Source organism: Cyprinodon variegatus, unplaced genomic scaffold (assembly GCF_000732505.1).
Source record: "Cyprinodon variegatus isolate N-32 unplaced genomic scaffold, C_variegatus-1.0 Scaffold1209, whole genome shotgun sequence".
Classification (NCBI taxonomy): Eukaryota; Metazoa; Chordata; class Actinopteri; order Cyprinodontiformes; family Cyprinodontidae; genus Cyprinodon; species Cyprinodon variegatus.
The window spans coordinates 139,281-160,059 of NW_015151662.1; the positions used below are offsets into that span (position 1 = coordinate 139,281).

At 36.3% G+C, this 20,779-nt stretch overlaps 1 protein-coding gene across 2 annotated transcripts in view; it reads right to left on the reverse strand.

Annotated features, from left to right (window-relative positions):
- Positions 1-20,779, reverse strand: part of otud7a (OTU deubiquitinase 7A) — a 54,428-nt gene that overhangs the window by 16,100 nt on the left and 17,549 nt on the right. For both annotated transcript variants that reach the window (XM_015401311.1, XM_015401312.1), the window contains exons 2-8: positions 19,461-19,581; positions 11,999-12,152; positions 8,537-8,722; positions 8,224-8,442; positions 4,978-5,079; positions 3,443-3,570; positions 1,458-1,570 (exon numbers count right to left, since the gene is read on the reverse strand). In XM_015401311.1, the coding sequence (XP_015256797.1) occupies positions 1,458-1,570; positions 3,443-3,570; positions 4,978-5,079; positions 8,224-8,442; positions 8,537-8,722; positions 11,999-12,083 (833 nt within the window). In that variant the 5' untranslated portion in view covers positions 12,084-12,152; positions 19,461-19,581. The remainder of the gene's footprint in view (positions 1-1,457; positions 1,571-3,442; positions 3,571-4,977; positions 5,080-8,223; positions 8,443-8,536; positions 8,723-11,998; positions 12,153-19,460; positions 19,582-20,779) is intronic.

Genomic DNA, 20,779 nt, shown 5'->3' on the forward strand with positions numbered 1-20,779 from the left:
CCATTGTTGTTGTGATACTGTGTCGCGCATGCGTGTTTAGAGGCGACGCTATGACGCATGCGTGTAAGAAAAAAAATGCGGTGAGAGCTTAAAGATGGAAACGCGAAAACGGCGTTTCAAAATCTTCCCACTCTGAAGGCTTGATAAAAAAAAGATTGTTTACAGACCCCCGAAATGCTTCGTATGGATGAGAGGCTGGTTTGGTGAAACATTTGTGCGTTTAGGCCAGGGTTCGGCTTCGTGTGGACGGGGCCTAAGTCAGAGACTACACCAAAGAGGGACTCTAGGAAATAGAACAAAATTTGCCATACGAAAGACTGTTGTGACCCGAAAAATAAAGAGGTTTCCAGAAAGGATATGAACCCCTGATTTTCCCTTCTAATGTTTTCATAGACATGTTAATTTAACACAATAGCAGTAAACGGGGGGGGGGGGGGGGGTGCTGATAGGGAGACAGATAAAAAGCACAGGCAGCGCTCTTGAGTGTGCATCCACCAGGGAAACGGAAGATATGCAACAATTAAGCTGTCAGCCACACGGCCAAATTCTCACTAATAAAGAGCCTCTTAATATGGGAATCCCACTCAGCCTATTGGAAGGCTCATCTCACACTACGACCATTAAACATCCCTAACCTTATTACTCTGTTACAGTCAAAGTTAATGAGAGGTTCAAACCTTCACAATAAATGAGCAAATTGCTCCCCTGAAAGGAACATTATAAGCAATGAAGGGTTTTCTCTTTAAGTCTACTTAAACAACCATGGAGTAAAACTGACTTTTTGTAGAAGCATTAAAGTCTATAGTAACATCAGAATGGAGCTAGGCCACATCAGTTACCATTTCTGCTTCAAAAGCCTTTTTCATAAATAATATTTCCTCTGCTAAGATTGCTCTTTTTGTATGAACTTAAATGACATTTCAAACTTGGCTGAAACTTGCTGTTGCTCACATCTTCCCTTGTTCCATCGGCTCAGCAGCTTACATCTTAGAGCTGAAGAATGCGACAACATATGGGTGTTTATTTCAGTGAATATGGAAACAGTCAAACCACAAGGTTTCTCTGCGTGGGAGGAGGAAACCAGAGCGAGTTTCCAATCCGCCTCTGTAGTATGAGAAAAGCCACTCTTACGTTTATTTGTGCAACCGGCTGCAGCTATAAGTAAATCAAACCTAAGAGAGGGAGGTGGTGTCAGGCTCTCTCAGAAGAAATCAAAAGTTCACGTGCCAGCCAGCAGGCGGCATTGTTTCACATTTTTTATTTTGGGGAGGGAGGCGAAGTTAGAGTATGAATTTGGAATGTTTCATTTGCTGCGTTTTAAAATATACTGCTAAAAAAATAAAACATTAGTAGAAGAAGCTAACATGTTGAAATTAATTTGCATCTGCTTTGTTTTTTGTTTTTTTTGTTGCTTTTCTCTTTAAGATTCTTACATTTATGAAGATTGATGGACTCACCCTCCACTAGTGTTCCCGTTTTTGCTGAGATGGGTGCGAGGCTCGCTGGAGGCCAACTTCAGAAGCTCGTTCCACTCTCTCTCCCATTCCTCCTCTGTGTAAACTAGTCCTGACTGCACATAAACACAACACCAACATTTCAACAATGATTAATCATCATGCCACTATATACAAAGCTAATGTGATCCTTTGTAATGAAATAATCAGGAAACTACCAGTTTTTATTTACATTTTGTCTACAATAAGCCATATTTCGTGAAAATCATTTAAATTGCGAAAGATTAGTAGATTTCAAAAATGTTTTCAGTGTTTCATGCAAAAAAAATGACAAATGACATACATTATAGTAAAAATTGTAAGGTTTAGGTCTAATGATGACGAAAAACTACATTTTCAACAAATCTAAAAAAGCAAATCAATCAAGCTCACCTTAAAAGAAAGTCTAGCTATGTTACCAACTACATTCTAGAAAGTAGATTAAATGGTGGTAGGTGGCCTAGTGGTTAGGACATAGAGCTTGGAATCCTGAGGTTCTCAGTTTGAGCCCCACTCTCACAGACTGCCACTGTGGGTCTCTGAGCAAGACCCTTAACCCCCCATTGCTCCCCACGATGGCAGCCCACTGCTCCCCAAGGGGATGGGTTAAATGCATGGGTAAATTTCTCCAATGTGAGATCAATAAAGTTCAATAATTTTTACCAACTTAACAATGTTGTATTAGTCTCTTTTAAAAGAAGTTTTAATTTTTACTCGAAGTCAATCTAAATCACTTACAGTAACCTGAATTATTGACCAGCGAAAATCAGTTTAATTTGTCTTTTTTCCTGCATCAAAATAGAAGTCATAGTTTTATGTTAGCATTGATAACATTATTGAAGCAGCAAAATTATGTAATGATAATTTTCCTTTTGAAGGAGTGGCATTAAGATAAGTTTATACAGTTTAGCTTGAAATGCTTGCATAAATACGGGTATTTTATCCTAAAATGTTTCAGACGTCCCTTCCTAAACTTAAACCAGAACACCTCCTTTCTTTGGATGCATCTTACATACCTGGCACCCCTGGAACACATTTGTAAACATAAACATCTGGACCTCTTTGCTAAAGCAACATTATCTTTGGTGTCACACTGTTCAAAGTGTATTAGGAAAAAAAATTACTTCAATCCAACATAAGAGCATCAGGAAAAGGCAGAGGAAGTGCAGTGGATTTGGCAGGATTAGTTGAACTGCTAGAGCATCATGTCCACTTAGAATCCCAGAAAACCATTTTTTTTTAAGGAAGTGGGGATCAGTTGAGTGTAATTGGAGCCTTTTAAACCAGAGGTTTTCCGTAGCTCATCTGCTGCTTTGCTCTTATTAAAACATCATTTATAGAGACAGTTTTACTATTTAGCACTAGTGGTTTGACTCCATTAAATTTCTTGATCAAATCAGTCACAAGGTCTGTGGTTCATTAATTGCAATTAATCTCATTTTAATTAAAAAAAATATATATCAACAAAATAAAACACCTGTTTCATCTAAAATCCGTACAGAAAAAATAAACATATCACCATAGCAACACATATATTTAATGTTTCTAATCCATGGTTTTATTTAGGTTACTCAGTCATCAAACTGGTTGAAAGTTTTCATAATTTAGATTTTTATTAGGAACCCCATATATTTTAAGCAACTTATTTGAAAAACTACTTTTATAGAACCTTTTTTATAAAAAAAAAAAACAAAGCTGTCATATGTGGACGCACTGTAAATACTGTATATATCCAATGCACCTTTTTCTTCCTTTGGCGTATTCTTGTCTCTTTTGACTATTTGAGCAGATGTAACGAGTACATTTCTCCACTGTGAGATCAATAAAGTCAATCAATCAATAAAGTATTCATGTACAGGATTTTGAATAGTCCCGTCACTGAAATGGTGATCAATGAGTTGATCGTGATTAATGAGCTAAAGGTTTTCTAGGGTGGACTCTTGCCGAACCTCCTTGTTCTGCTGCGTTTGTTGCCACCTCCACCTCCTCTTCAGAGCGTCCCTCTCTGCTCCATTCTTCATCATGGCGTACAAAGATTTCCTCAGCATCAGGTCTCTGTCATGGAAGCCCCACATCCCTAAAAACAGACAAAAACATGCGGCTTCATTTGAAATTTCAGGTGAACTTGGACAGAGAAAAAAGGTTCAACTCCTTTAACTCTGCAAAGGTTGTCCTTAAGATGTCTTTTAGAGATGACCTCTGCTTCTTAACTAAGACCGTCCTCCTCAGACAGAGCTTGTCAAACCAGATTACATTAACTTTCATGCTTCTAGACCTCAGCTACCATTAGAGTCCTAACACTGGGGTGTAAAGAATCTGAGGAGGCTGTCGTCTCTTTAGCAAAATGTACAGGTGAGTTACTTCACCCTCCTTTTTATCCCTAAAGCTGAACGCTAGACTTTTACACCATTAGCTGCTATATTTGCTTCTAAAGTTGTTTTAGTGCAGCAAAACCTTTCAAAAGAAACCAGTCTTGTCCCCCAGTCCTAAATTTAATTAATTAAATATTCTAAGAATTATTTTTTTTGACATTTCTTTCTTCGGTTAGGCCCCTCAACAGTATGTATTTTCTCTTCATACGTTCACATGACCAATACACAGTTTTAAAAACACAGCATTCAACTATTGTCACCCATTTTAAGTCTTGCAATGCTTAATCTGCTTATATTTATTTATCACCAGGTTCTTACATAAGTGCAGTTATTTATATGGGTAAAAATGATCAAGTATCCTTCTACAAAGATTAAGATATCTTAACCTGTCTTAAAAATAAATACAGCAAAATATGTCTGAGAAAAATCAACTGGAAACAAGCAAGATCGTCAGATTTTATGATTGAAAGAAGGATGGACACAGTTTTAGCTTCTGGTAACTTCTAAAAGGATCTTTGATCCAGTTTCAAACTTCAACCACTGTGATTTAATTAGAAGTAACAGTTATGGCTTCTGTATTCTCTTGTTTCCAATGTGAGCATTGGAGCGTCTGACAATAAAAATGTGTTACAATTCTGACATGGATTTTGTGGTGACTTCATATAATGTATACAGTATATTTACTGCAATAGATTATAGATTTATTGCTAAAACATTACGACTTTTATTTACATGACTGGATTTCCTCTGTAATCTCCCCACCACTCCCTCTGGCATCAGAACCAGCAAAGTTACATTTACAAGGTTGAAGTAACAAAATATTAGCAAATAAAAAAAAATGCCGTGGGAGATCTATAGTATAAAAGTAAAAAATAATCCATAGTTTAACTTATATCTTTGATATAGGCATTGTATTAAGTCAAAATCAGCTACAGTTAGACATGTTTACCTAGTTTATAATCTTATAGAATACAACCACTGTGAAAACGATCTAAGATTGATGCTTTGTCAGACCTATTCCACAGTTATTCTAGAGTCAGGTATTATTGCAGATGGGAATCCACCTCCTTAAATAGTAAAGCTCCATGAAAGGGTTTTTGTTAGTGTCTCACCTAAAGAAGCAGCATGCAGGAGGCAGTTTCCATCCCCCGTAGTGGCCAGAGGAAGAAGCTTCTTACAACTGGTGCACATGGTGGACCACCAGTTCAGGCGCCCTGAACACAAATTAAAAAATGCAAATTACAGCGATGGGTTATGGTATTCAAGAGTGTTCTAAACGCCATAAAACCATAAAAGCTCTATTATATAATCAAAATTATGAAGAAAAAAAAACAAATATTAAAAAGTGAATATTAGGGAATAATGTTGTTAAGCTTACAACAACGATAGCAAGACAGATTTTGTAACCTGACGAAGGACTAAAAATACATTTTAACATTAAGCTGTAATCAAATGCTGACAATTATGTTTGAAATGTAATTTAGTTTTAAAATAAAGTTTGTATCTATTATTAGCTGATGCAATGTTTACGTGCTATAAGCTGAACTCATTTGCTTCTTAGAGCTTTAACTTAAAACAGATTTAGCATGAGTTATCATTATTTAAAGAATTAAATGAAATTAATACATTTGTTTCTTTTAAATATAATAAAATGTTTTTTTTTTTGTTTTTTGTTTTTTATCATCAAGATCCACCATTGAGACATTTAGGAGAGAACTAACCCTACCCCCCTTCATAAAGAGCTTGGTCTTTATAACTGTAAATCTTAATGATGGCATGACACCTAGATGTGCATCATCACTTGATACAAGTCAAATGGAGAACAAAAGGAGAAAAAAAAACTGCTTCACACATTGCAGTTTGCAGATGCATCTGTAGGTCACATTTCTTTTATTGACTATTTAACGGACATTTGCATACGGAGTCTGCATGTGCGTATGTACTGTATAACCACAGCAGTCTCTCAGAAACCACTTTAAACATTTTTTTACCTAGTTCCCTCACTTTTCTAAGAAAACAGAGAGAGCTATGTTAGTTTCAGAGCCTTGAGCTCTGCATGCTGGTTTCCTGCAGGTGGACCGCACCACTCTAGATAGGGCTAATCTGGATCCATCATTTATTTAACACCCATAAACATGGAGGAATGCCTAAGCCCCTAGTATGGTCACAATTAAACTGCACATGTTCTCTAGCCATTTTATTTTTTCATTTGCAGCTCTTTATTTCTCAGCTAAAATCACTTCCTGTTTATTTATGGTGTTTGCATCAATGAAAAGTCCACATGCAATGCATACGGACAAATAGCAGATGTAGAGAACAGCAAAAGCGGGGGCACTTAACTGTATCACTTCTGGATGATAAAATTATGCTTTTACATAAGGTATATGATATGTTTTTATTGTTTTACAAACAGGGTCTATTTTTGTGCCAAAATCTTTAATATTGTAGATTTAGCATTCACTTGTATAAATGCCTTACTGGTTAAATAGGCCGAAATGTGGCTTCTTTGGTTGTTTTTCCATCAAAGTAAGAGGATTTCATCTGCAAGATTTCAAACTTTGTGGTACTCTTCTCTCCTTCAGCTGTGGAAGTGTCATCTGGGATATAAACCCTTTGGGATGTGGAATGCTTTGAATTAGCTGTTGTCATCCTCCCTTCCAGATGATACTGCTCTGATCTGTTCTGTATCACTGGGTCACTCTCATCCTCTGCATCTGTCATCATCTCAGACTCTTAATGGAATTTTTATTGCTTCAGCTCTGTTTGGTTTCAGTTTCATTTCAATGAAAAAAAAAAATAATAAAAAAAAAAACACCTTTTCTTGTAATATACTAAAAGTATTTTGGGTAGGTCTCTACTAGCTTGCATATTCAGAGACAGAAGTCATTGCAAATTTTGGACCATTTAACACATATGTTAAACTGCACCATTCTATAGTAGCTCGGACTGTATGTTCATGTTGTCTTGATGGAGGTGAACTTCTGGCTTCAAGTGTTTTTCAGCATCTAATGGATTATCTTCAGGTACTGGCAATGAATTAAATTCTACCCATCTGCAACATTTAACAGATTTTCCCACCTGAGCTGCAGCTCCTCCAAGGTCACCATGGTATGAAGTAAATTTCGTTCATCATTGTTGCAAGAATTTTAATTTGAGTAAATACAATATGGAAATACATTTTTTAAAGTTTTAATAAACAAAAAAGTCTTTGCTGTTTACTCCGATTTTTCTTTTTTCTAATGTATTTTTTTCAAACTTTTTCACAGATTTTATATTTTCACATTGTTTTTATTGACTTTTATGAACTGCATACTTTTTATAAAATCACTTCTAAGGGCAGGCTGTCCTCTGGTGTGAGGAATGTAGACATTTTTATGGGCTTTACCAACAACATTGTATTGATCGATGGCGCATCAAGATTTAGTACTGGACTTTAGATAAAGAGAACATAATCTGTGAAAAAACAATTTGAAAAAAAAAATTAAATTTTAAAAACCCAATCTTGAAAACTAAAACTTGAAAAAAAGAAGATAAAATCTCTAAAAATAAAAGGAAACATTTTTCAAAGTTAGACTCCTGAATTGCTTCTTTTTTTTCTTCTCAAGTTAAAACATGTTGATTTTACTTTATTTAACGTTCATTTAAAAAACGTGTTCTACACTGGAAAAAAATCCAAATCTAGATAAGTCATTTTTTTCTCAAAATAAGTGCATTTGTTCTTGAATTGAGGAGGTAAAAGAGACATTTTTGCCAATAGAACAAGAAAATTTAGATTTAAAATAAAAAAACACAATATCTTACGGTATTTTAAGAGTAAAAATAGTCATTCCATTGGCAAATTATCTCATTTATTACTACTCATATTAAGGTTAATTACCCTTAATTTAAGAATTTTTAACTTATTTTTAGATTTTTTTTTTCCAGTGCATGCTTTCAACACCGGTGGAACAAAATTCCCTCAATAGCTTGGCTGCTTCTCCTTGCCCGCCCTGTCCAGTTGGATTAAACATCCAGATTAGCACAAGCTAAAATGCTTCCATTTTAAGATGATGGGTGTTACAGTACTCAGAGATTTTTAAGGCTTATTTTATAGTTGTACAGTATGACCTATCTTTGCTTTAAACTTCTCCACACCTTCTTGCCATTTTATTTGGGCTTTATGTGTATTTTTGTTAGCTAATGTTCTCTAACAAACCTCTAAGCATGTTTTTACTGGATTGATTTACTGGATTTAATTTAGAAATAAAAGGCTCAACTTTGTGTTGCTCTTTTGCATAAAATGGCTGTAAAATCCCAATGGAATAAATGGTTGTAACACAACAAGAAGTCCCTCACATTATACGCCTCCATGGACTTACCCGCCTGTTCCAGAGCCATCATGGTGGACTGCTCTATCAGATCCCTCTCTATGAAGCTCCTAAAGTCCTCGCTGTAGACACTAAGGTCGGGTAGCTGGAATGTGTAAATAGGCATCTCAAGAGGGAACTGCTCGCTGGTGCACTCGTTTGCCACCTGCAGCCGCGCCAAGGAGACGATAGCAGAGCTGGCGTGGGAGATCCCACGGGACAGACGCTTCTCTATAGGCAAACACAAGCAGGATCGTACTGATAAGACGTAAGCTGAGTTTCATGGGAAAAAAAACACCAACCTAATGTTGATGCGGCTTCATACCTTGTGCATTGTCCTCCTGCTTCTGCACACACGACCTGTCGATCTTGCTGACTCGGGTGGGTGTTTCACGTGTCTCTGGCTGCTTATAGTAGCGGCCCTCATTGAAGACCTGTGGCAGGTTGGCAGTATGGACCTGCCTGAGCTCCTCATAGTCATTCAGAGCAGCACTCAGGTCCCAGTTTTTACCTGCAGGACAAAGCCAAAATCAGCCTCTTATAACAAGCAAAAAAAAATAAATAAATACTCTATATAGTTTGATTTTATTAAAATCTCAAACATGCATAGATTTTAGTGTGCAAGGGAACACCACTGAAGTTTACAGTAAACATGCAGATAATGTAGATAAGTCGGTTTTCTGTAAAAATAAACAAATAAACCCATCATTGTTGACCAGCTTTTTTTGCATTTCCATCCTTTGAATAATTAAAATAATGACAAGTTTTGATTTTTAAATTAGTATTTTTATAAGACACATCAGCACACAGCTACTTCACAAATTCAAAGCTCCTCTAATAGAAAACCTTGCAGCATTTTATCTAACCAGATTTTGAGGCCAGGTGTTTGCACAAATCTAAAGTCAGTGAGGGAGACAGAACCTTCAATATGGTGACAGCGATGTCCCAACATGCACAAAGAGACACGCACAGCCGTCTCCTCTGGGTTCTGTGTCTTAACAGAAATCCCCTCAAGGTTTTAAACAAACAAGTCAGTTTTTTTTTTTATGTCCCTCAGCTCCCTTTTTGACCATGGACACAGGATTTATTCACCATAAGATAGAAAATAAGCATAGAAAATGCTGATAAACAACCTGGGTGTGTTTGTGAAACAGCATCTGCTAATGATCTCACTGTGAAAGAGCCGAGAGAAGGAAGACGTCGACCTTCCAGACAGGATGTCTCTCTCTGAGAGTCTGAATATGAAAACAAGTCCTGCTAACCAGCAGCTCTCACAGCCATCAATGCAAAACCCATTTCACAGAATGGATTCCAGCAGCATGAGCTACACAAACACAGGCCTAAAACAAGCAGTCCAGCCCGGCAGACATTCACCACTTTAATGCATCACCTTTAAATGCTTAAATGGAAAGCTTTCTTTCCGGACTTTGATTGATATCTGGTGCAGACATGCTCTGCTGAAGCATTAAAATACATCATCGCCATCCATTAGAAACCCTTCAGATGCACTCAACTCTAGATTCTGATACTAGAGATGAAGCATGGACTGGTTTCAAGGTTATACCAAGGTTTTAAAAAACTTATAAAAAAAAACTCTATAATACCCTTCCTTCATATCAAAGTCTTTCTTGATATTAGCTTAATGTTAACCCAAAGCCAATGCCATAAGCTAAAAGAAGAGCTCTAAACTTACAATTACAGACCAAATCAGGTTTTGGAAAATATTTCCAAATGTCAAAAATACAAACGGTCGCAGTGAGGAGACTGAAATATTAAATCAATCAATGAAACAACAGCATCTTAAAGCTGCAGTTAACCAACATGGAGTCTGTTAGGGGTCTGAAACTAAAGCAGACAACAGTAAACTGATCTATTTAGCTTTTCATTTTATATATTAATTTTCTAATTTAACATATATTACTAAATATTTGCTTGCAATGTAAATAAATATTTCCAGGGATGCAACTAACGAGTATTTTGCAAATCGATTTCTCTGTCGATTATTTTTTTGATGAATTGCTTAATAATTAGAGAGCTAAAGGTTCCTTAAAGAAGACTTTTAATGAAATGAAACCAGGCAAAACTAAAACTGCACTTGAGGAGTTCTGGATGGAGCATACTGAGAGATGAAAAAGATTTTTATCTTAATGCAAAAGGTTTACATATATTTTTTTTTTTACAATTTTGGTATAATTACTGCTCTAAGTGGGTCGCTCTGTCAGCTAAAGGCTTCTTTTAGAGTCTCTATACTCCATTTAACAATTAATCTATTACTAAATTAGTTGATTATTTCAATAATCGATTAATAGCGATTCATCCGATCAATTGCTTCAGCACTAGATATTTAATTATTAAGACCATAGTAACCAATATGTTTAATTATTTTATCAGCAGGGGGANGGAACACCTGATTCCAATAATTTGGATGGGTGAGCAAATACTTTTGGCAATATAGTGTATATTACTAAATATTTGCTTGCAATGTAAATAAATATTTCCAGGGATGCAACTAACAAGTATTTTGCAAATCGATTTCTCTGTCGATTATTTTTTTTGATGAATTGCTTAATAATTAGACAGCTAAAGGTTCCTTAAAGAAGACTTTTAGTGAAATGAAACCAGGCAAAACTAAAACTTTTGCACTTGAGGAGTTCTGGATGGAGCATAGTGAGAGATGAAAAAGATTTTTATCTTAATGCAAAAGGTTTACATATATTTTTTTTTACAATTTTGGTATAATTACTGCTCTAAGTGGGTCACTCTGTCAGCTAAAGGCTTCTTTTAGAGTCTCTATACTCCATTTAACAATTAATCTATTACTAAATCAGTTGATTATTTCAATAATCGATGAATAGCGATTCATCCGATCAATTGCTTCAGCACTAGATATTTAATTATTAAGACCATAGTAACCAATATGTTTAATTATTTTATCAGCAGGGGGAAAAAAGCTGATTAAACTGATGTTTTGACACGGCTTCTTGAAATCACAGCATATAAATGCTTGGAAAGCATATGATAATTTACTTATCAATATCTACTATCAACTGTTGTAAAAACCAATGACAAAAAAAGCCTCAAATTTGACCAGAAAAGGTCTGTGTAAATTAACAGGGGGTTCAATACCTAAAACGGCCTCCAGAGAGCGCCACATGTAGCACAATGGCCTCATCCCCCTCCTAGCTGGGACCAGAATGCATCAGAGCAGCTGGTCAATCAACACAGGTCTCTGTCAATGCACATCCTAAAGGCTGAGCTAAAAATCAGGGGCAAAAATAAACCGAGACGGGACAATCAGGGCTTGTGTCTGAGTTCATCGTCTTGTTTTAATGTCTTCTAGGGTCACACATATTTAGCTGAGTCTTTGCTATAAAGCAGGTTTTAACAAGGGGGGAGATTTAAGACACTTAAAAAAAAAACACAGATGCATTTTATGAACACAGATGAAAAAAGTGTCCAGGATGCATATCTAGGAAAAAAAAACAAAAAAAACTCAGAGAACTAAAATTAAATTTTAAACGTTTGATATCGAAGCTGACCTAACTGACCCTCATCCAGCTTTCTGTTGTTTCTTTTATCAGAAGCCCTCTGCTCCTCAGTGAATGGACACAGAGCTCCTCTTTGGTAGCTGCACTTGTAAAGCCGTCACTCCTGCCTCTAAATTAGCAAACAGCATTACAGGTTCTTCTCCTCCCATCCTTTGTTTTTGTCATCTTACTTCCTTCTCATTCCCCTCACTTTTTTTCCCTCCCTTCCATCTCTGATTTATCTAAACACAGAGCCTTACCTTCCAGCAGGTCTCTTGCCAGACCCGGTTCTGCCCCCGTGGACCGAACAAAGTCTGACAGGACCGCGTCCATGTCCAGAGTCATGTGATCATGTGTGTGCGCTGCCCAAGGTGCAGCGGTGGCCTTGGTGGACGCCAGCCTTCACGTTCTCATCTGGGAGCAAACAAAGCAGAGAAGGAAACCTAAGAAGAGTCGAGCACCTTGTTTTACAGTAAACTGCTTAGCCACACCTTGAAGATCTCATCCCTGACGAGCCCCTGTGAGAAAACAGGAGTGGGATTGCCTCGTCTCTTATTTCAGTCCTGGCTTGGGCCTGTTTGTACCGAGGCATAATGCTTCATCAAGTGCTCCTGCCAGCAGTCATAATAATATACCCAGCATCAGAGATATCAGCCACAGCCAACATTTATTTTTCCAGGAAATACCTGCCCACTTCCAAATGCTTTCCTCCTCAGTCCAGGATCATAACGCAGTGTTCCAACTGTACTTCAAATTCAAACTTCCATTATTACCCGACTACATTTCCTCTGCTTGATTTTCTAAGATTATGAGAATCAGCTGATCCAGATTTGTCTTTTAAGACTTTTTAAAGACGGAAAAACTTCCCCCTTATATATTTCTTCCGCTTTTACTTTTTTTTTTCTCACATTCTCACATGTCACAGTTCAGAGTTAGACAAAGATAACCTGAGTCAATACAAGGTGCAGTTTTCTAATAATCATTATATTTACTGAGGAAAGAAGCTATGGAACCCAAACTTGACCCTTTGTAAATAAAGATAAGTCACAAAACCACATTTTTTTGGGTTCAGTGTCTCCAAACACACACAGGGATTATAACTGCAAGACTGGTAGAATCAAGAAATCATTTAAACAGGACCTGATTCCCAACATGCAGGATTACAGATCTGAAAAACGGACACAGGATGCCCAGATCAAACGATTTATAAGAACAGTTGTTAAAGGGCTACCAACTCCTTCTAAGGCTGTGAGAGTCCAGTAGACTCTATTAACAAATGGAGAAAACCTGAAACAATGGTTGAATTTCCAAAGAGTGGCTACCAAATCACTACAATAGTGCATCTAAGACATGCAGGAAGCAACAAAAGACCCCAGAATAATATCAAAATTACTGTAGCGCCTATTTGCCAGAGTTGGGGTAGGTGTTCATTATCTAATTATAAGAAGAAAAATTACATTAGAGGCAAAAAACAAAAAAAACAAAAAACTGCTGATCAAAAAAACAGAATTGGTTTATAACAAAAACTTTAATTTTTACATTTATAAGACCCTGGAAAAAATATCTTTGGGACTGGTAAAAATAAAAGCAGGGTTATATATTTGGAATTAAACATGTACTGTAGTGATAGAGCATTTGTCTGGGCTTTTATTGGCGCTTCAGGACCTTGGCGACTTAAAGTTTAAACTATAAATACTACGTTCTACCTAAAAATCCTTAAGAACAGTGCTCCTCCATTAGTTTGTGACCTTAAGCCCAAGTACACATTGGTTGTGCAGCCGGAGTTAACTACCGACTGGATGAAGAAAAGAAAAGAAGGTTTTAAAGTTTCTAAGTCAAAGTCCAACTTTAGGCAATCTGTGTCAACCACATCTGGTCGAATAAAAACAACTCTGCAAAGAAGAGTGGAACCAATTTCCTCTTACATAATCCTAACACTTACTGTCAGTTATCATTAAAAAAAACAATGCTATTTGCAGCCACAAAGTTTGGCAAACCAGTCATTAAAATGAGGAACAGTGATTAATTATTACATTTTCAATACAAGATGAGAAATGTGTTTAAAAAAAAAGTTATAATGTGGGAAACAAAAAAAATGCTCTTTATTTTTAGAGAATATAGATTTTTTTTTATCCTATAGATACATATCAGAAGTATTTTCCCAACTCATTTCATTATTTACAATGGAACATAAAAATGATCACACCTTAAAAGAATGTGTTGCAGCACTAAAGACATTTAGTCACTTCCTGGAACTGAGTGTTAACCAGAGGTCTTTGGGTTTGAGCCAAAAACAAACTTTATTTTGACTCAAAGTCAGGATGTCTGCTGCCCGTTTCTGCAGCTGGGTGATTAAACCCGATGCTAGCTGGCGAGCACATTTATACCATATAGCACTGTTGATCTAATGACCAACAAGCAAGGGCCTAGTGGGTCATGAATAACACAGTTAAGATGCAGATGCATTCACTCCCATGGTTTGTGGAATAATTGAGTCCATGCATGACTTTCATTCCAGCAGAGGCTGGGTGGGTGACACAAGAACGAAGCTTAGAGCACAAGCAGAAAAAAAACAAACGCCCACAGGCTGGAGACTGTGACACCGTAGCTCTGTGTGCAGGCCAGAATCCTGAAGGCTGAGAAGGTTATTAGTGTACTAGCATGTCTGTGGGATGGTAGCAACAGGATAACTAAATGTGAAAAATCTAAGAATAAATGTCTCATGGTAGTTGCAATAGGAAAACATTCAGAATTAAAATGATATAATCTAGATATAAAAGAATCAGATTAAAGAAATCTTAACATGATGCAACACTTTTTTTTTTGCAAAATTATTGCCATATATGATTTTTTTTCTCTTCTTGCTGTTTTTTTCTTTCTTTTTTTTGTTCAGTCATAAAAAATGAAGAAAAAAAATAAAATAAAATAAAAACAAAACTTCTAACCCCACTGCAAGGAACTGTGTTATAATGAACAAAGCCTAGCTTAGATTGGAATGTTTTTCCTTCTTATCAAATGTTAAGGATCTGTGCTTTAAACACTATGAATAATTAATAAAAGTAGACAGCTAAAATATTGATTTTGCTAGTGTCTATAAAGACCAAACCAAACAGGAACCTCTAACATGCCTCCAAACAGGTAAGGATGTATTCTCATTCATGAGGAACTAAAAGATTTCACATCTGCATAAAGAACTTAATGAGTTGACCTAACCTTGAAGAGAGAATATTACTTTGAAGCACTAAAATTCTTCTTACCTTTTAGATTTGTGTAAAACACAGAAGTAGTAGATTATCATAAACCATAAGCTCAGTTTCCCCACATCTCTAAGAATCGTGGTTAAAATTGCTTTTTCCATGGGGGAGTTAATTATGACTCAGAAATACCAAAAAGTGTGGCCTCACACCTGACGTAAAACAATGTCACGCTGTCTAGCTTCCCTTTAATCAAAGTCACATTTCAGCTGATTTCACAGGCTAAAGATGAAAGAGGTGCATTACAACACAAACAACAACTAAAATCTGACAGCATTCTTTTTAACACCACTACTGTGGAAAAAAATAACAAAGCAAGAGGTTTCAACTAACTTATGTTGCCACATTTAAAACAGGAAGTAGCGTGACTAACAGCTGCTGTTATGTAAGAAGTCGACAAGAATTATGATATTCAGTGATAAAGCATTTTAAACTGACCACAGAAACACTGCAACTGTTTAAACTCTGTTCTGATGATTTTAGTAACAGGATATTAAATATGTGGCACATCCATTATTAAAAACAAGATTAAAGCAAATAAAAAAATTTTTACCAAATACTTGTACATTTTTCAGTGTAGCTTTGGAGTAAAGAGCCTAAAATATTTCCAGATATTACTACCATTTCATCTTACTTTTGTGAGAAAAGATCACAGAAATTATTTAATTAGTTTGTATGAACATATCTGTGCTTTAGGACAGTAAAATTGCAAAAAATAACATTACATAATAACGGTCTTTGTTTCCCTGAAAGACAAAATAAGTGGAAACTGAATAAATTATTAACTGAATATATTTTTAACCTTGTTTATAGTATAAACAATATATAACCTGTGACTCTATAGCCTCACCATCCAGCCTCTTAATAGCTGCCAAATTTGATATGAATAGGAGAAAAACATGTAAGTATTTTTATTTTGTTTAATTTTTTTCCTCTATTTCTTTTTAAACTATGTGCTTTATTTTTTAGTGGGCAATTTAGGTTTCATTTTTTCATAAATATTTGAAGGACTCAATTTCTTTAAACCTACAAAAGAAAATTAGTAATAAATAAGTAATTTCTTTCTCAATTAAAAGAAATAATCATGGTAAATTACAATTATGAAGCATTAACAGTCAAACAAATGTTCATATAGTTACAGTGGTGAAAACAAGTATTTAAAACACTAGTGATTTTGCAGCTTTTCCCACTTTCAAAGCATATAGAAGTCTAATTTTTATTTACTCCTTATTGTAAGTGATGGAATCTAAAACAACAATCCAAAAAAAAAAAATCACAAAACATGTTTTTTTTTTTGCATTCTGTTGCATGGCATAAGTATTTTGATAAATCAGGAAAAAAAAATCCAAAGGAACCTTATTTTCAATCACAGCTATCCAGCATTTCCTGTAGATTTTAATGGGGTTTGACCTTGAGATCCTCCTTACCAAGCCATGCTTTAGCTCCCCTGGTTGTGTGCTTTGATTCATGGTCATGCTAACAGACTCAGCCAAGACCTATCTCCATTGCTCTAACAGACAGAACCAAGTTGTTGACTAAGATCTCCTGAAACAGAGCCCTACCCAATCCTCTCATAAATACAGTGAAGTTGTCATGTCCCCTTTCCAAAAAGCATCCAAAAAAGAATGATGTTTCTGCCTTCATGCTTCACCGCTGGGATGGTGTTCATAGAGTTGTATTCATCTCTCTTCTTCCACCAGACATGGTGATTGGAGTTTAGACAAAAAACTCAGCTTTGTCTCATTAGATCACATGAAACACTCCCATTAATCCTCTGGATCATCTAGATGGTTATTGGCAAACCTCCGGCAGGCTTGGACATGTGTTGGCATGAGCAGGGGGAATTCAATGAGCTGCAGGATATAATCCATGGTGGTGTAGTGTGTAACTAATGGTCTTTGAGTCTTCAGGTCATTGACAAGGTGAGGGATCAGCAAGTAGTTAAATTTAGATTGATGTCCAATCTAATAAATCCTTGATATCTGATACTGATCTTTTTGGCCTGATTCAAGTCAATATTGTTCTTGGTTCCCTCTGAATCCGCCAGGGTCATGGTGGGGCTGGTGCCTATCTACAGCAGTCTATGGGCGGAAGGTGGGGTTCGCCCGACACAGGTTGGTAGTCCATGGCAATCAATAAAAATAAAAAACAAGTAAAATGAAACATCAACAAAGAATTGTAAACAGAACAAACAACGATGTATGTACCTCATCTTATTGCCACATCGGTAGACATGACAAACAAAAAAATGCATGTGCCTCATGTGATCTCAAGGCATGGCTGCTGAATGCACTAATGAATTGGCCAACACATCCACACGCACAAACTCCATCTTGCACAGAGTTTCAGGCAGAGGGAGATTGACCGTCATCTTGAATTTCCTCTATTTTCTTCTAATTGCGTTAACCGTTGTTGCTCCCCTCTAAGCTGCTGCCTGTTTTCCTGAAGCCCATCCCAGCCTTGTGCAGGTCTACTATTTCTCTCCTGATGTTTTTACATAACTTACTGGTCTTGGCCATTTTGAAGATGATGGCGTTTGTTTGATACAGATATGACATGAAGGGGAGCATTTTATTACAAGTAATTAGTGGAGAAGAGAACGGCTTCCTAATGAACTAAGGCTACATTCGCATTTCAGGTCTTGATACTCAAGTACATTTTTTAGCTGAGAATAGATTTCTACTTGACATTCAGATTGCTATTTAAATGCGGCCACCAGGAGTACACTTCACAGCACCAATGCAACTTCCATGCTCAGTAGGACAGTGTAGATTTCACAAACTATGATTAAGTCCGCAGACTTCAAACTCATGAAGCCTGTTGCAGACGCTCCCATTTATTTCTCGTATTGTACTACTTTTATTACATTTGTTTCTTTTTCAAATTTTCATTTTTATGCTTTTTATTTAACTAAAACCTCACAATTTATCAATGAGGATAGTTACATTTTCTGCTGTTCTGCTTGCGGTGATATTGTTATAAAGAATTTTCTGCAAGGGATTAATATAGTAATAGTAAGTAAATGTTGGTAATCGGCCTGTTTTCCAGTGTAGTCCTGTTTCTCTGACTGTGACTGGCTGGATGTGCTCTCTTCATCCTCTGACATGGGAATTGGCTCGAGCTCGTCTGCCTGTGTGTTTCCTGGACGGAGCCGCCTTTTACAGTTGCTTTTTGTATCTCTGCTTCTGTCTCCTTGAACCCCAGTCGGCCTCTGCAGATGGCCGCTCACACTGAGCCTGGTTCTGCTGGAGGTTTCTTCCTATTAAAAGGGAGTTTTTCCTCTCCACTGTCGCTACAAGCATGCTTAGTGTGAGGGATTGCATCCGAGTCAATGAGTCGATGCAATCAACTGGTTTTCCTTAGATAGAAAACTTTGAATCGATTTGACTGGATGATTTCGTGAACTGTAAAGTGCCTTGAGATGACATGTGTTGTAAATTGGCGCTATAGAAATAAACTAAACTGAGCTGAACTAATTCTGATTCTGAAATTAGCGGCCTGTTTACAGAAGGAATAAAAGATGTCAGAATCTCCATGTTGTTATTATTATAACTTTTAGAACAATGGGAGCTGGAAAAATTATGATCATTTCATAAAAACAAAAAGAAATGTAAGAAGAAAAAGTGTTTTGGAGCAGCCACTGCTGTGTTGGAGAGGAGTCTTTCAAAACTATAAATATCCGATTTGGTATCACATATTGAAGTGGGACAATTCAGATTTGTTTGAAAAGAAGAGAAAAGATCAGAATTATGCTGTTCTGAATGTCATGATAAAGTGGAATAAGAGTCGCACAGGGGGAAAAAAATTAGATTGGGGTCACGTTTGCCTGCAGTGTGAACATAGCCCAACAGGCCTGTGGGAGCCACTATTCTCACTGACTGGTAGGCGACCAAATAATTCTGTCATTCAAGAAAATGATAATGAATTGCTTAAAAACCACACAATGAGATTTTCTGAATTTTTCTTTTAGATTCTGTTTAAGATTACTGATGATAAAATATGAAAAACTAGCAAAATCCGCAGTGTATTCAATATTTGTTCTTCTCTTTAGATACTTAGAGAATATTAAAAGAAATTATGCTTTTTCCAAAATCCAGTTTTCCAGCTCATGAACTTTATTTTCTTTTAAAAGGGACAAAATGGCTTTATTCCAATAATTTTCATAAAGAGTAACAAGCTTGATGGTTCAAACTGAGATGCTAGTCGATGGTTCTGTTACCGCTAACAGAGCGGACACTAAAAACATAAAAAGATGACCAATAAAAGTGCTGGAGACGTATATAAGATGCGTCAGTTATAAAACAGAAACTAGTTATAAATCAGCTTGAAAGAAACAAACTGGCTCTGGAACAAGCAAAACATTAGCCCTTAGAACTGAAAATTATATTTTACCAATCTTGATAATTTTAATGTAGGTGTTTATTTAATTGCATAATGAAAACATCCTTTAGTTTATCGTCAAACTTACGTTCAGAGTCTTCGCTGACATTTGGTGAGAAGCCATCTGATGACCACAGGACCAAAAGCTGCTCTAGTCCATGGCCTCAATGGCAGCAGAGGAGAGGAAGACTCTAGGGAAGCAGAGAATCCTACAAGCAGCACAAAATAAAGGAAATGTTAATATCTGAGAGACTTTTCCTGAATGAAAGCAAAATAGTTTTAAAATGTATCCAAATTCAAAATATGATAGTAAATTTCTATAAAAAACATTTTCCCAAAAAGACATCATTAGGGCTTAAGTTAGTAATTATTAAGGAAGAGGCTGACAGAGACACTGAAGAAGTGTTATGATCGAAAGTGTTAAAATGTGCTGCATGTTTTAATGTTGAAGACCACAGTTTATTGCAAGTCGTTCAAAGTTTAAATTGCTATTGTTTTGCTCCATTGCTGTAAACTTTACATTTAAGCAGACAATGTTTTATTTATCTAAAAGCAATGCTAAATGCACTAATTCAGTGCTACATTAGGCCCTGGACACAATAGCAGCTAAGACGGCTGTTATTATTAACTACTGTAAGCTAATATCGTTTGGATAGAAAAGGAAATGTTTTCTTTGTTTGTTTTAGAAATTAGTATCCTGTCAAAATGGAAGTAATATGACAACCAGAAACCGTAACAACGTGGTCCCAAGCATAGACATTAAGAGATGTGTCAATGTCATTTACAGTACACCCATAATTTTAATATGAATTGTAAAAATTAAGAACCCAAAACTTGAGAAGCACCTGTAGTGACATTTAGATAACAATGGGAGAGGCTGCAGGAAATGGCTGCTCTGAAAATTTAAGATACCACGATCTACAGGGACAAATGTCTTCATAAAAAAATGAATTTATAAAAACTGCAGCACCAAAAATTTTGATCGTGACGAATGCTTCCATAGAATAATTTTGAACTTAATTAGAAAGATTTTATATTACAGAAAATATTCTCCCACCGAAAAACTTTTCAAGTAAAAGTAGGTGACTAGATTTGTGTGGTGCCACAAAAGCTATTTCAACACAACATTACACACAGATGCTGCAGCTCTTTACATTAAGATATAAGATGGTTTGTTCTATTTATGTTTGCACCAGATGAGCAACAACACTTTTATCTTTGATCTTGTGTAGAGAGTGAAGTTTCACACAAACAGCGACCCTTGTCACCACTTTCCCAGCTCTGGTTTACCTTTAAGTTTCAGTGCTGCACAGCAACCTACTGCACTTAGTACTAGAAGCTTTAAAGTAAAACATCCATCCATCCATCCATCCATCCATCCATCCATCCATCCATCCATCCATCCAT